The sequence below is a fragment of the Plecotus auritus genome, assembly GCF_963455305.1.
Source record: "Plecotus auritus genome assembly, chromosome: 8".
NCBI classification, from domain to species: Eukaryota; Metazoa; Chordata; class Mammalia; order Chiroptera; family Vespertilionidae; genus Plecotus; species Plecotus auritus.
The window spans coordinates 63,834,629-63,851,560 of NC_137782.1; the positions used below are offsets into that span (position 1 = coordinate 63,834,629).

Consider the following 16,932-nt stretch of genomic DNA (forward strand, 5'->3'; position numbering starts at 1 on the left):
CACCACTTTCATTAATTTCCGCTTCCAGTGCACAATGGGAAAGTTTGCCAAGTCATGCAGTCTGAAGAGTGAAATTGACAAGTTATGCCTCCAAGTCTCACCTCACAAAGGAGCTCCTTATACCACATGAGTTTCATAGCCAAGGTGAGGGAGCTGGCATTTGCTCCTTCAATGCAGCTTCTACACTCCAGCTGAACCTTCCTTCTCACCGGGGGGGGGAGGGGGGAGCCACAGAAGATGACGGAGACCGAGTGCAGGTTGTACAGGTTTATTTTTCCAAAACCACAGGAGACATACAAGAGCAGCGCTTTCTCTGGGCAGCCCCATGGACTAGACCCTAGAGTGGCCTCAAAGGTCACAACAGAAGGAAGAAGAGGATCAAACACGCTTGGGCCTCTGCTCCCTGTCTTTGGTAAACAGACTCTTAAAGTTGACAACTTGGACTTGGCCAATACTGCATTTAAATCACCACCACATCACTGCCAACTTCTCACTCATGCTTCAGATGACAAAAATGCCACACTGGATGAAATAGGAATGGGGAAGACCTCTCTGATGAAATGAGATCTGCTGAAGTCATACCAATTTTATACTTCACACATAAGCACTCACACAGGGAGACTGGAGTTAAACAAGGACTCAACTCTGCAACAAGCTGAGGTACAAGAAATAAGGCAGGAAGCAGGGTGAGGAAAGACAACTATGGAGACATCTATTTGTTAGAAATGTGTTGGGAGAGAGGCAGGCAGCAGGCCTGCCTGTTTCTTCCCCCACCTGCTGTCAAAAGGAGCTCTATGGCCCCAGAAGAGCACGGTCCCAGGTATTGCTGACAGGCGGTAGCCCTGGAGCCAGATCTAGAAGGCCCACCTGGGGCTGCCCAGGGCACTCACCCTTGAGTTCAGAAGCACTTAACACTGGTGGTGGTGATTTGTCACATATGGCAGTGAGCAGCCAGTGAAGATTGGAGAAGAGATGTGAGGAGCAAGATGCATTTGCTCAGCAGTGGACAGGCAGGCTGACTCTGGCTCTGCAGGCTGCAGCAGGTCCCCCGGGTGACCTGTGACAGGGCACCGGGCCAACCTGGCAGATCACAAGTTAATCACTCAGGTCGGGCAGCACAGCATGCAGTGGTTCTGACACAGGTGGAGAGAAGTCTATTACACCACTTTAATGCAATGATGCCCGAAATGTAAAGTAAGGGAGAGACGTTCATGTTGTCTATATAATACATCCATTTACAGAATCGGCCAGTACTGTGTACAACATATAAATACATGATAAAACATTAGAGGTGCATAGAGCATACTTACAGAAGCCAAAAAATTCACTTTATACATCCAAGTATAGAGTTAAAAATATAAAAATAAGAAACACACACTGCTTTGAAATGTAAAATGATTTTTCACATACATAGGTGTGTGGAGATGCCCGCTCCCATGAGTCCAAAGTGACCGGGAAGGTGTCAGGCAGAGGCATTCACCTGCCAAACATCTGTGACATCTGACTTACAAGGTCTACAGGTGGGATTTTTAGATAGATGACCTATTGTCCAAGCAGGTCTATTCAAAGGTTCCAAAAGCTCCTGTGGGCCAGTGGGTTGTAACGAGTCAGCAAAGTCCCATATTTGCTTCAGTAACAGAACCAAAGGTTAAATCCATCAACTGGCTTCAGAATGAACTGTGACCCTGAGGTCAGCAGGTACTTGAGCCCCCTGGTGGGCACTGCTGGGAGTTACCTTAACCCTTTGCTGGTTCTTTTCCAACCATCACCTCCCCAGAACAGCAGGAGGTAAGGTGGCAGGGAGGAGGCGGCGGAAGACTGACATTTCTACTTAGTTCAGGTAGGTTAGTTCCCTGTGTGGAGAATAACCTTCTTTCTTCAACATCAGGTCCCTCTGGGTGTCAGGCAGGCCCCCTACACCTCACCAGGCTCTGTCTACATGAGGGCTCAGCTGGCCAGTTGCAGCCCAACCAGTTGCCCTATGGAAAGCCCCTCCAGCAAGACAGGAAGGTTGCTAAGTGACAGAGGCCTTTAGCACTATAAATTTTAGGGAGAGGCAAGAATGCTCCTACCTGAAGAGACAGTCTACTATATCAATGATATTCTGTATACAGGCTTAAGATCAATCATTATCAAAATACACACACTAAATATACAACTTTTCCCATGGCCATAATTTATTATCTTACCACAAGGCACAATACACAGAGCTTGGAGGGTCCAATACAGTCATCATGACAGAACGCACCACAGCCCTGGCACATGATCATGGCTTTCAGGCTGCACGCACATTGGAGCGAGATGCTTTCCACTGTGCTGCTGTCGGTGAACATTTGCAAGGAAAGTGATGCACTGTGGTTCGCACCAAAGTTTGCTTTGTGGCTCAGCTGCACCACACTTCCAGCAAGGCCTTTGGGAAAGGCTGGGGAGCTGGAGGAATAATTAAAGCTGGTGGAACTTAGCTGGAGTTTAGAAAGCTTCCCATAAAATGCCTGTTTAATGTTGAGTTGGGAAGGGATTGAAGAAGGCTCCAGAGGCTGACTGAGCCCTTTCCCAGGCTCTCGAGGCAATTTCCAGAAGGGCAGGTCAAGGACAAAGGGCATCGCTTGCAAGTGATCCACCAGATCCCGAGGACCAGGCCCAGCTTCATTTCTGTTTTCTGCATTTGCCTTGAGAGGCGCCCCCACAAAAGTCTTTTCACTCTTGATGCTGCCAACAGAGGCAGGTGGTGGCTTTGGAGCCCAGTCTTCCCTGGCAGTCTGTACCCCACCAGACAGAGAGTTTTTACTTGGCCCCAACTTCCTACTGGGAAAACCAGGAGGGGCATCAGCAGGCTGCGGCACTGGCTCCACAGGCGTGGGGCACTGAAGGGCTGCAGCCAGGTTCCTAGAGCCAAAGAGCTTCTTCCCTTGACCTCCAGCACTGTTCTGATCACCCCGGGCCCGGCCTGTCTGATCAGGACCCAAGGAGATCACATTGGGAGATGAGAAACAAGGGGCTCTCGAGGTAGTGAGATTTCCTGGACTTTTGCCTGGGGCAGCATTTGAATTACTGCACTGGGGCAGATCTCGGCCTTTCTTCTGTTCTTCACAACTAAAGGAAGAGAACTGCTCTTTGGAATCCACTTCTATTTTCCCAGAGGCAGCTGGCGGATTGGTCACTGGATATAGGGAATCTAAACTTGGGACCATCTTGGAAATCTTTGGGGGCGTTCCAGGAGCCTGGATGGCCTCCAGTCTGTCAAGACCAGTGTTGGCTTCATGGCTAGCGGGTAGAAGAGGTTCCTTCAAAGCTCTTAAAGGACTGGGGCTGCCCCTACCAACCGCACAACTGTCTCCCCCAGGATCTGGCAAAGATCCCATCCCCTGCTCTTTGGCAAGTGGGAGTCGTGGGGGTTCCAGTTTGCTGCCAGAGAGGGCTGGAGGAAGAACCTTTTCTAGGGGTAAGTTGCCCTGCAGCAACTGCATCACGAGTGGGCTAGTGGCCTCCACTGAGGACCCAGGCCTGCCCAGGGACACAGGCCTTGGCTGGTACTCGGTACTGGCCAGCAGCAGGGAATCTGGGATCTTTTGGGGGACTGCACATACGCGAGACACCCAGCTCTGAGGAGCAACCATCCTGTCTGTCCTTTTAACCAGACTATGGTCACCATTCACTTTGGCGAGTGAGGCAGAGTGGTTCCACTCATGTTTCTCCTCTTTGTCCACCACCGAGGCTTCAGTAGGGTCAGCCTCACTGCTATTCTCAGAGAGGTGGCCTTCAAAGTCAGAGGCTGTGTCTGTGGACTCGCTGTGAGGACTCAGTGCTTCAGAGTCTCCACTGATTTTCACTTTTTCAACTTCCACCTGTTTGCAGTCGTTACCTGGGCTGTCACTGCACCCGTGAGATGGCACTGACCCAAGTGAAGGACAGCTGGGGAGATCCAAACCATCTTTAGCTGTCAAACCCCCAGGCAATGCAGGAATGAGGGGAGCAGCCTTCTCCCACTCTTCTCCAACCTGGGGCTGGACAGATGGAATGTTCTCTCTGGGGCCTGGCTCGGGCTGTTCCACATCAGAGAAGAAAGCCTCGATTTTCAGGTCTTCTTGTCTAGTAGCACTTCCCTTCATGGGTGGGCATGAGTCACCAAGTCCTAATTGTCTGTCCTGTAGGCAGCCAGTCAGTGACGAATCAGGGGTAGAACTGGGGGTCACATTCACAGGATCTTTCACGGTTGGATTACCGTCCCTGTCCAGAGCCTGGCCAGTTCCTCCTTCGAATACAACATCCCCCACCAGAGACTGAATAGGACCACTGTCAGGGGGAAGAGTGGGTCTTTGCTCTTCATTATCCCTTTCCCAGGAAGTAGTATTAGACTCACCTTCAGTTCTAACATCTAGATGCAATGTAGGCTGCTCAACTAATCTCTCAGGGGCTGGGGTTTTGGAGGACAGTGGGGGCAAAGCCTGGCAAGGCTGGTCCCCAGTGGGAGCGATGGGGAGTTGGGGGACATCATCTCGCCTGCTTGCATCTGGTGCCCTCTGTAGTAAGCAACTCTCCTCCTCTCTGAGCGAAACCAGGTGCTCCCTCCTGGCTCTGGGTGCAGCAGTTCCAACCTGGGTGTGCTCCCCATTTAGAGGACAAGGCGGCAGTAGTTGTGTTCGCTGTAGATCTGACGCACACTCTCCAGGGGTGCTCGGGGCTCCTCTGGGCTCAGGGTGGCCACAGGCCTCACCACCATCACCACTGCTGCCTCTGCCACCTCCCTCATCGGTGGTCCTGCCGCCACCTCCACCCGGGCCACCCCCCCCTCCGATGGCAGTGGTGGCCGCCTCTCGATGGCAGTGGTGGCCTCTCGCCCCTCGGATCTGCAAAGCACGGGCTTTAATGTCTGCGAGGGTCCTGGCACCAGTCCAGCCCCGGCAGGAGGACTCCGTGATGGGGACAATTCGGGGGCATATCTGGTAAGTGGGCTGACCTTTAACCACCCAGGGTGGTTTGATACGTGAAAGTTGTATCTGCAAGAGAAGAATTAGAAAACAGTTTTAATTGACTGGGTGTTCTGACCTAGGCACTGTAAAGCTAAACTGGGAGTCTAGAGAATTTAATCATTTTCCTTAACACATTGCGGACAGTTTTATTATTAGCTTTACCCAGTGGCCAGATAAGTTTCTATTGAACGAGTACAAAAAACGTTTTACATAAATGTTAAAGGCACACTTTAAAATTAAATACCCGTTAAATTATTTATTACATGTTCTTACAAGCTAATATCTTTTTAAAGTATGATACTTTGTAAAACACTGTGTAATATGAAGCAAGAATTCTCGTGACCCGTCCACAATGTGTTAAAAATGAAACTGTCATGGTAAAATGGCGGTCCACAGCAGCACACCATTCTCAGAAGGCTCTGCTCAAGAGCTGTTACATGCGGCACTTCTAAATTTAATTTCTGGTGGGACTATGGGAGTCACTACACAAAGAATCTACCACCACCTAATAAAAAATGTAACCCCCCACAGGATTCTGACCTCTAGAGATAACTTCAACAGAGTGAACAAACCAGTGAAGCAGAGAAGACCCTCATCCCCAATTGTCAAACTGGTCTCAGGAATGGCTCTCTTGTAGAGGGCTCTACACGCCCACTTAATCAACACAAGGGTCCTGCAAAGGGGCTCCACAAATCTCCTGGCCCTCAAGGGGAAACGGCCTCCTACCCGGATGGGCGGGACTTTGGGCTCCTCTTTGGTGGGCTGTGGCTTTTCGGAGTGAACACTTTCAATTGTGTTACGAAAGGACTGACGATCTTCAAGCCGGGGCTTCTTTTCGGGAAAGGATGCAGAGGCTGCCTCCTCAAAGGATTTCCTCTTCTGATCTTTAGGTTCCTGATCAACAGTCTCCTGATGCAAGCTGGGAATTCTGTCTGGAGAGGCAGAGGCCCGTGACAGGTTGTCAGGATCCGTCTGGATCTGAGAAGCCCCCGTTTCCACTGTGAATCTGGGGCCCTCGGAGTCAGGCACTGCAGAGGATGTACCAGGCAGGTGGGGACTGCCTGCCCCTGCTGAGTCAGTCTTAGCCTCCCCATCCTTGCAGAGGGGGATGTCAGGTGTCACAGACTGTGTGTCTTTAACAATCCCTCCTTGTTCTAGCTCCTGTTTTTTGTAAAGATTCCTTCTGGCTCTGGTTCGGAGATCTGGCCGAGAGCGTTTCTTGAAATGCCCGTCTCGCTGCCGGGTGGCTGGACCACGCTGTGGCCTTGCTGATCCTCCTGGGACGCGCAAGTCACTGTTGATTTCAGCCTCCTCCTGGCCCACGTTCTGCTGCAACAACTCTTCTCTGGCCAAACCCAACCTGCAAACGAAACTCACACCGTCAGTTACAGGGCAGAGAAAGCATGCTTATTTTATCTATATGAATGACGCACTCAGATATTAGATATCTCAGAACAAAGTGAATCTAAACGGTGCATAACATTAACCATAGGCTCTGGTAGCTTCCTTCCCTATGGCATTAGGCTAAATGAGCCACATCATGGCAATCTCCACATTTTCATCCAACACAAAAGTATGCATGACTTGGAGAACATCTGCCTTTATCCCCCTAAATCCCAGACCAACACTCACAGCAACCAAGTGCCTTACTTCTGTCCATAGTAGTCCTCAAAGAACTTTTCTTTCCATTGTTCCACCTTCTTTTCCTTCTCCATTTCCTGTCGTATCCTGACTTGCATCTCATGAGTGAATTCACCTAGAGAGAAATAAAACTTTTCGAGTACATGCATTCAGGATATTCATGTGTCTTATGGAAAGTAGTTCTACTTCCTGAGTTTTCAAAATACATATGACTTTGATGAGTTTAGAGATTTTTATTTATTTATTTTTTTAAATATATTTTATTGATTTTTTACAGAGAGGAAGGGAGAGGGATAGAGAGTTAGAAACATCGATGAGAGAAAAACATCGATCAGCTGCCTCCTGCACACCCCCTACTGGGGATGTGCCCGCAACCAAGGTACATGCCCTTGACCGGAATCGAACCTGGGACCTTTCAGTCCGCAGGCCGACGCTCTATCCACTGAGCCAAACCGGTTTCAGCGAGATTTTTATTTTTTTACCCTCACTGTCTTCACACTGGTTCCTGTCTCCTCCAAAGTATCTCTCACATCATGCTCTTCTCAGGACAAAACTAACATGTCTGTTAACAAGGGAAATTTAGTCTTCAAACAGCAACACGTTGTTCAAAAAAGCATAACAAAAACAAACCAAACCAAAGAACCATTCTTACTTCCTGTGCAGAAAAAAGTTAACCTAGCAGGCCTGATTGCTTATCCTTAGAAAGGGCTGTTTACAAGGTTGGCCCTTGGCTGACATCTGGGAACCTGGATTTGGGGAGGGTTCCCACCCCCAAACTGATATGAACAGCTCACTGTGTCTAAACTGTTTCTGCAAACAATATGGTTTATGGTGAGCACCTGCTTTCCTTTGGGGAATCTGTAATTTGGGTATATGCCAGGCACAGGCATGCTACATGATCAGCCCTTAATAAAACCCTGGGCACCAAGTCTTTAACAAGCTTCCCTGGTAGACTACATTTCACATGTGCTGTCACAACTTGGTGCTGGGGGAATGGAGCGCATCCTGTGTGATTCTACTGGGAGAGGAGGACCTTGAAAGCTTGCTTATGGTTTCCCTGGACTTCACCTTTGCTGATTTCGCTCTGTATTCTTTCACTGTAATAAACTACAGCCATGAAGAGACTCTATGCTGAGGGCTGTGAATCCTCCTAGTCAATCACTGAACCTGGAAGGGTCTCAGGGACTTCCCAACACACTCTCCTTATAGCTTCCCCACAAAACTAAATTGGAGAAGCTAACAGTCACTCCAAATGGCGATGTCTAAAAACAGAGCATCTAGTAAAGATTAACATTCTACCTCAATGCCACAGTGCACTTTCCTCCACCCATCCAGACAACTGCCATGTTTAATGAAAACAATAGGAGGAGTTGACAGGTTTAATGATGAAGAGGCAATGTAGATGGATATATACACACAAAACAAAGAAGGCCCCAATAACCTGTACCTTCGAAAGCTATGAAGCACATTAACACCTGCCACATTAGTGTTGTGAGGAAAGCCTGCCTTACACTAAATACCCCTTGGGAAAAAAGAGAAATTGGTAAAAATGGGGTTTTTAGGAAACAAGTGATACCACACATGGCAGGTACCTCTCAAACTATCTGAGATGAGAGCGTCTACTTACCATCAGCCAGGCGTTCCCGCCAGCTCTGAGCCGCATGGGTGAAAAACTCATTATTCAGTGCACTGCTGCTGAGACGCAACAGGCCATCCGTCCCCACCTAGAAGGATCAGGCAAAAATCCCGATAAATAAAAAACTTAGAAAGACAAGAGAAGCTCGCCTATAGAGAAGCATCAAAGAGGCTACCTATCCGTACCTGTCTGTCCACTTCAGGCAGGAGGAAAAGGAGCTGCTGCTGGAAGTGGGATGGCAGGGCGTGGAAGGTCCGAGAATTTATCAGTGCCCGAAGGTTGGTATTGACAAGAATGGACCCAGGTGTCTCAAAATCTACCTCTTCCCCTCTGTTACGCTTCATTTGACCTGTGATTTTTGAAGTAATAAAAAGCAATGTATACATTTTCAGCTTCTTAAAGCAGAAGGAACAAATGCTAACTGTGGGGGAAAACTTTGGTGGCACCCAAGCTACCCAGAACTTATTGGCACACAATCCGCTTGACTACCTAGTACACCCTAACCTATATGTTACAATTATTCTTCCCACGTTACTGTCATTGCCATCAAACCCAAGAGAACACTTGGGCTTGCATCCTCTCACATAAGACTGTTCTAGGCTCTGTCACAGCCTGAAGAGGACACTCTTCCCCATACAACCAGGCAAGCGCAGGCCCTGACCTTGCCTCCAAAGCTGGAGAACAAGTTCCATAAAGTCAGCTGGTGAAATGATGGAAGTTGTCTAAAAGTAAAAATATTAGTGTACTATGGGAAAATCTGCAGAAGCCTTCTTATGAATGGGCCGAAGAGGTATGATCTCCATGCAGCAAGTACCAAGGGTTGTTTAAAGCCCACGAAAATGTCAATACCTCTCACAGAAGCCTCAGCAAATGTTACTTTTATTTTTTTTAAAAATCACTTAGAATAGAGACCTGTTCATCTTAGATTGAGCACTACTGAGTAATTGGAAAAGCAGACCTAGTTCCGACTTGGGCAGTGATTTATTCTAATTTCACAAGCCACTGCTAGCTCTTAATGGATTCTTGTGGCCCATCTACAGCCAGCCAGCATGTGGGCTTTGAGATATAAATCCTGGAACAGCAAACAGTGTATTGGCCTTGTAAGTAAACCTACTGGGTATGGGAGGTGCACACTACCAAATTTGTTTGCATCTCCCAAATTCAACTTGGGCTTCCACTCAATATGCTGATTGGGCTATAGAAAAGGGCATCTGACAGACACTACGATGCTGAGAACAAATATGGCATGATGTTACCAAAAAAGAAAATGGATGTTGGAATTCTTCACTGAGAAGCTCAGAAGCAATTTTCACTCACACAGACACTGACAGAGCAGGACCACTAAAGCAGGCAGACTAGGCCCTTACAGGGACACACAGCAATGTGGCACCATCTCTGCCCACAAGGAGTTCTCTCTCAGTCTAGCAGAGATAATCTACTGTGGAATAACCAAAATGCAAGGTAAAATTAAACAAAAAATAGAGGGCCACCCAAGATAAACTGGTAAAAGAAGATTTCCTCATGTCACTTGGCCTGCAGGGACCCCCTTTACAGGCAAAGAAATGAGTGCCAAGCCACTCACCTGTGGCCGGCTTCCGGAAGCCTCTCAGGAGCGGGGCAGGGTCCCGGGCGACCTCGGCCTGGCCACGAAGAGCAGCGCTGCCCAGGGCCAGAGAGCCGCTGCTGCTGCTGGACGGACTGCCGCTCTCGCCATCAGCGTGGCGGCCCGAGAACCCTGAAGGCACAGCATTCGACTGGTCAAAAGTATCACCCGCCATGCCCATGGCTCTCAGACAAGCTCCCTTCTCCCAACTCTCCCTGAGGTGCTGCCAGCTATACCGGGTGCTTCCATGGTTCAGCCCTGGGCTGTCAGAACTCAACACCTCATGGGCTGGCTTTAAAATATCATGTAAGAACGCCAAACTGCCATCTTAGTTTGTACAGCACTGCATCTTTTACAAAAAGCACCTGCACACTCCATCCAACCTTCACAGCCACCCTGTGAGGCAAAGAGGAGGGCACGGCAGAGCCCAGCACTGGAACCTAGGTCAGGTCTCGCCACCACAGCATGCTGCTGCCAGAGGAGGGTCTCCTGACTCCGCAGGCATCCCACTACCTAGGTCAGAAACTGCTGCCTCTGGGAGGCAGCCCCAGGAGCTGAGTAAGAGGCACCACAATAAAGATCTTACACATACCTGATGCAGATTCCACGTGGGCCCCGTTTACCTTCAGAGGAGTCAGGACAACTCGAGGCAGCATCACCCCAGTCTTTTTCTTTTGCTTGTTTGCCTATATTCCCAGAAGAATCCAAAAAATCTGAGTCACCTGAAAGGCCACAGCAGCAGTCCCTCTTGACTATGTCTCCACTCACTGTCTTGTAAAACAGGTAATGCTAACAGCAGCACTGTTATTGGGCCGGGTGCCAAGCATCACCCACGCTGAGAAGAATCTATCATTAGCCCCATTTTACAGATAAGGAATTTGCCCAAGTTCCCAAAGCTAGTGAGTGACAGGGCCAAAATTCAAACCACTAACTCCCAGGCTCCCGTTCTCCCCATTCTGCACAATGCTCTATTTCTCCCTGGTTATCCAGCCATGTAAAGAGAGGGGGAAAACCCACACAAATCACTCTGCTGTCAGTTCTATGACCCACTTTTTCTCCGGCCCACTTTTAAATGGTACTAACAGGTGGAGACCAAATTGATTTTCTCCACTCTTCAAACACACAATTAACTTACAGGATGGACAATCCTATCTGCCTGGCCTCTCTTATACCCCCGTCACCAACTCTCCTCCCTACCTGTGAGGAAGCTCTGTAGCTGTCCCTGGGATTGGAAAGAGGCCGACTCTGAGATTCTGTAGAACAGGACGCATTAGAAGATGTTTCATCAAGTGATACTGGAACGGAGGGAAATAAAGGTTAGTGCCTAATAACTACTTATGGCTCTTCACCCATCTTGTTAAGGGCACTTACCATCATTTTCACCACTCACAGTGCTGGTTTCATTAGACCCACAGCTCTCTACGTCGGCTGTGTCCTCTGGCTCCTCTCCCTCCACTGCAGCCGGATTGCGAGACCACTGCAGGGCATCCTTCTGTGACAGTAAGGAAAACTCGGGTGAGCAAAAACCCTACAAATTGACCAAGCATAGTAGCAATTTCTAAACATGTATTGTTTTTCCCTTTCTAACTGACCTTTCTCAGCAAGTTCTTTTCAAACATATATCAAGAAAGTGTGATAAAACTTTGCATTCATTCACTCACTAAATATTTATGGGTGCCTCCTATAAATGCTAGTTTCTGGGGATAGGGTGGCGTATCAGGAGTAGGAAATGAGCCTAGCCTCAAGGAGCTGAACTGAGTAGGGGAGAAAAATCAAACCTATTATACTACAAAGCACAGTGAGAGAGGTATACAGAGAAATGCAGCAGCTCAGAAGAGGGAGCATCTAAGTCCTTATGTTTAAGAGGGCATGGAGAACAGAAAGTGAATTAAGAATCAGGGAGATAGGCTTCCAAAAAGCTACGTTTTAAAAGATGTTAGCTAATCCCTGACCGGTTTGGCTCAGTGGATAGAGTGTCGGCATGCGGACTGAAGGGTCCCAGGTTCGATTCCGGTTAAGGGCATGTACCTTGGTTGCAGGCACATCCCCAGTGGTGGGTGTGCAGCAGGCAGCTGATCGATGTTTCTCTCTCATCGATGTTTCTAACTCTCTATCTCTCTCCCTTCCTCTCTGTAAAAAAAATCAATAAAATATATTTTTAAAAAATAAAAAAAATAAAATAAAATAAAACATGTTAGCTAAGAAAAGAAAAAAGAATCCAAAAAGTTGAAGATAGTGTAAGAAGCCTCTGGGGCAACTTCAAGCGTACCAACATCAGAATTATGGGGGTGCCAGAAGAAGACAGAGAGCAAGATACTGAAAACCTATTTGAAGAAATAATGACAGAAAACTTCCCCCACCTGGTGAAAGAAATAGACTTACAAGTCCAAGAAGCGCACAGAACCACAAACAAGAGGAATCCAAAGAGGACCCACACCAAGACACATCATAATTAAAATGCCAAGGGCAAAAGACAAAGAGAGAATGTTAGCAGCAAGAGAAAAACAGTTAATTACCTACAAGGGAGCACCCATACGATTGTCAGCTGATTTCTCAACAGAAACTATGCAGGCCAGACTGGAGTGGCAAGAAATATTCAAAGTGATGAATAGCAAGAACCTACAACCAAGATTACTCTACCCAGCAAAGCTATCATTCAGAATTGAAGGTCAGATAAAGACAGATAAGAAAAAGCTAAAGGAGTTCATCACCACCAAACAAGTATTATATGAAATGCTGAAAGGTATTCTTTGAGGAAGAAGAAAAAAGTAAAGATAAAAATTATGAACAACAAATACATATCTATCAACAAGTGAACCTAAAAATCAAGTGAATTAAAAATCTGAGGAACAAAATAAACTGGTGAATATAATAGAATTAGGGGCATAGAAAGGGAGTGGACTGATAATTCTCAGGGGGAAAGGGTAGTGGGGGTGCAGGAAGAGACTGGACAAAAATCGTACACCTATGGATGAGGACAGTGGGGGGGAGGTAAGGGCAGAGGGTGGGGTGGGAACCGGGTGGAGGGGAGCTATGGGGGGGGAGGGAAGGAGAAACAATTGTAATAATCTGAACAATAAAGATTAAATTAAAAAAAATAAAAATTAAAAAAATAAATAAAAGATGTTAGCTAAGCCCTGTCCTGTAAGGCTCAGTTGATTAGAGCATTGTCCCTATACACCAAAAGGTGGCAGGTTCGATTCCTGGTCAGGAGTGCATTCAGGAGGCAACCAATCAATATTTCTCTCACATCAATGTTTCTCTCTCTCAACAATTTACTAAAATAAATTCTTTTTTTAAAAAGTATTTTATTTTGTAAATATATTTCACTGATTTTTTTACAGAGAGGAAAGGAAGGAAGAGGGATAGAGAGTTAGAAACATCCGATGAGAGAGAAACATCGATCAGTTGCCTCCTGCACACCCCCTACTGGGGATGTGCCCGCAACCAAGGTACATGCCCTTGACCGGACTCGAACCCGGGACCCTTCAGTCTGCAGGCCGACGCTCCATCCACTGAGCCAAACCGGTTAGGGCTAAAATAAATTATTTAAAAAGAAGATGTTAGCTGCCCTAACTGGTTTGGTTCAGTGGATAGAGAGCATCAGCCTGCGGACTGAAGGGTCCCAGGTTCGATTGCGGTCAAGGGCACATGTCTGCATTGCAGGCTTGATCCCCAGTGGGGGACATGCAGGAGGCAATTGATCAATGATTCTCTCTCATCATTGATGTTTCTATCTCTCTTTCCCTCTCCCTTTCTCTCTGAAATCAATAAAGATATTAAAAAAAAAGATGTTAGCTAAAAAATAAACAAAAGTCATTAGCTAGCAGGCAGATGAGTTGGCAGTGGGAAATAAGTAGTAGTTGATAATGAGATGAACACTGTGGAAGAATATTTCAAACTCAAGGAAACTACAGATTTCAGCAGGCATATGGGGAACTGAGTATGTTGAGGGGGGTAGAGATCTCTCTAGCAAGAGGGCAGATAACACACTGTGTGCTGAGGGATTAAGATTGATTGTTTTGGAGTCTCTGTAGTCAGGGGAATGATTTGAGTTTTAGGAATTTCATTCTGTTAAGCATGGGAAATCTGGAGGAAGAAGAGTCACTGACAGAAATGAAAATGATGAAGATCTAAAGCAAGATAGTGAAAACGAAGCAAGAGTATGGAGGAGCGCTCCACTCCAAGTTTCAACTAATAAATGCTTCTTCTAACAGGCTCTGTTGTAGAGTCTCAGAATTAAACCCCACCCATTCCTAAGGAAAAATTAGGAGCTATCTTATATCTTGAAACTAGGAATAAGTATGAATGAATACTGGAGTTTGGAGAGAAAAGATGATGAATAGAGATAAGTTGGGATGGGATGTCTTCTTTGAATAAAAGTATGTGAAGGTTAGGTAAAATCATGACTTTACCTCCAGAAATTTATAAAGGACATCCACAAAAATTCTAACTCATCAATTTCATGGGTTCCTTCATCTACTATATTAAGTTTTCCTCAATTTATTTTCACTAATTTAAGCCCAAATCTGACTGACTTTAATAAAAAAGAAAACAGCTTTTTAGATCTTTATCTCTTTTCCCTACCAGCTAGAAATGCTCATCTGAATCAAAGCTAAAGAATATTTTCAGCCCTAACCGGTTTGGCTCAGTGGATAGAGCGTCGGCCTGCGGACTCAAGGTCCCAGGTTCGATTCCGGTCAAGGGCATGTACCTTGGTTGCGGGCACATACCCAGTGGGGAGTGTGCAGGAGGCAGCTGATCGATGTTTTTCTCTCATCGATGTTTCTAACTCTCTATCCCTCTCCCTTCCTCTCTGTAAAAAAATCAATAAAATAAAATAAAAAGAATATTTTCAGTATTAAGCTTGTAATTATGCTAATTAACTGCCATGTTCTTGGAATGATGCAACAAAATTATCTCTGAGAAAGTAAACTATAAACCAAAAATGTACATACCTTTTAACCAAACACTTCTATTTCTGAGACTTAAGAATATGTTAAAACATAATAAACTTAAAAAGAATAATCCTTCAAAATAAGAAAATTAATCAAGTGAACTACATTAAGATCCTTCATTCATCAAAAGACACCATTAATGCCCTGCTGGTGTGGCTCAGTGGTTGAGCATCAACCCATGAACCAAGTGGTTCAATTCCCAAACACACTGCGGGCTCAATCCTCAGTAAGGGGGTGTGCAGGAGGCAGCCAATTGATGATTCTATGTCATCATTGATGTTTCCATCTCTCTCTCTCCCTCTCCCTTCCTCTCTCTGAAATCAATAAAAACATTTTTTTTAAAGACACCATTAATGGAGTAAAAAGGGCAAGCTACCTACAGAGATGGAGAAGATATTTGCAATTCATATAACCCCCAACAAAGATCTTGTAGCTAGACCATAGTCAGTAAGAAAAGGGCAGCCCAGAAGAAAAATAGGCATAAAATGCGAATAAGGCATTATACCAGAGGATATCCAACACTCACATTAAAAGGTATTTAACCTAACAATAAAAGGAAGACACAAAATTATGCAAATTAAAACCACAATGAGGTGTTATCGCATCCTTAAGAAGGCTAAAATTAAAGTTTAGCAATGCCAAGTACGTTATTGTGGATGTAAAATGGTTATACTGAAAATGCATCCAACCATTTGAGAATACAGTTTGGCATTATCCGGTACAGTTGAAAACACAAACATCCTATGACCCAGCAATGTCAGTCCTAGGTTTCGATTCCCTAGAGAAATACGTTTATACACATCAAAATTCATATCCAGATGTTAATGGCAGCACCATCTGTAACTTGGGCTATAAACAACCAAAGTGCCCATCATCAGTAGAATCAATACATGGTTAGTGTGCTCAATAAATGGACATTATAAAATAAAAAATGAATGAACTACAATTACTCACAACAATATGGATGGTTCTTAAAAACAAATGAAAGAATAGAACAAACGAATGCATAATTTATTTCATTTGCAAAAAGTTCAAAAACAGACCTAATTAAATTATAGTGTTGGAGATGCAAATATAAGTAAAAAACAATGAAGAAAAAAGCAAGAAGCCCGGCCAGTGTGGCTCAGTGGATAGGCGGCCAGCCTGCGGAGTGAAGGCTCTCCCAGGTTCGATTCCAGTCAAGGGCACATGCCTGGGTTGCAGGCTCAATCCCCAGTGTGGGACATGCAGGAGGCAGCCGATCAATGATTCTCTCTCATCACTGATGTTTCTATCTCTTCCTCCCTTTCCCTTCCTCTCTGAAATCAATAAAATAAAAATGTTTTTAAAAAAAGAAAGTAACTTTCATGAAGTCAGGGGAATGAAGGGTGTTGTAATTAAGAAGGGGTACATGTTGGCTCCTGGCCATGTTAGATGTCTTGATCTGAGTAGTAGTTAGGAAAGTGTTTACATGCACACCTCAGAGATATTGTGGGTTTGGTTCAATCTAGACGATCACAATAAAAAGTCACATGAATTTTTTGGTTTCCAAATGATATGAAAGTATGTTCACACTATACTGTAATCTATTAAGTGTACAACAGCATTATTTCTAAAAACACAATGTGCCCCAGCTAGTGTTTCTCAATGGTTAGAGCATCAGCACGACAACCAAAAGGGTCTTGGGTTCGATTCCCAGTCAGGGACACATACCTGGGTTGCAGGTTCAATCCCCAGCCCTGGTCACGGCACATACAGGAGGCAGCCAATCAATGTATCACTCTGATGTTTCTCTCTCTCTCTCGCCTCTCTCCCTCCCTTCCACTCTCTAAAAATCAATGGAAAAAATATTCTCGATAAGGACTAACAAAAAAATTAATAAAATTTACAGTCTATACCTTAATTACAAAATATTTTATTGCTAAAAAATGCTAACCATCATTTAAGTCTTAAGTGAGTCATAATCTTTTTTGCTAATGGTATTGCAGACTGACTAGGGTGGTGGTTGCTGAAGGTGGGGTAGCTGTGGCAATTTCTTAAGACAATGAAGTTTGCAGCATCAACTGATTCTCCTTTCATGAACAATTTCTCTGCAGCATTCAATGCTATTTGATAGCATTTAACCCATAGCAGAACTTCTTTCAA

At 45.6% G+C, this 16,932-nt stretch overlaps 1 protein-coding gene across 1 annotated transcript in view; it reads right to left on the minus strand.

Annotated features, from left to right (window-relative positions):
• Positions 1 to 253: 253 nt before the first annotated feature.
• Positions 254 to 16,932, minus strand: part of ASXL1 (ASXL transcriptional regulator 1) — a 64,911-nt gene continuing 48,232 nt past the window's right edge. The window contains exons 4-12 of the mRNA XM_080683009.1: positions 11,222 to 11,342; positions 11,048 to 11,145; positions 10,443 to 10,536; positions 9,830 to 9,982; positions 8,433 to 8,596; positions 8,239 to 8,335; positions 6,621 to 6,726; positions 5,697 to 6,330; positions 254 to 4,997 (exon numbers count right to left, since the gene is read on the minus strand). Of these exons, the coding sequence (XP_080539135.1) occupies positions 2,181 to 4,997; positions 5,697 to 6,330; positions 6,621 to 6,726; positions 8,239 to 8,335; positions 8,433 to 8,596; positions 9,830 to 9,982; positions 10,443 to 10,536; positions 11,048 to 11,145; positions 11,222 to 11,342 (4,284 nt within the window). The 3' untranslated portion in view covers positions 254 to 2,180. The remainder of the gene's footprint in view (positions 4,998 to 5,696; positions 6,331 to 6,620; positions 6,727 to 8,238; positions 8,336 to 8,432; positions 8,597 to 9,829; positions 9,983 to 10,442; positions 10,537 to 11,047; positions 11,146 to 11,221; positions 11,343 to 16,932) is intronic.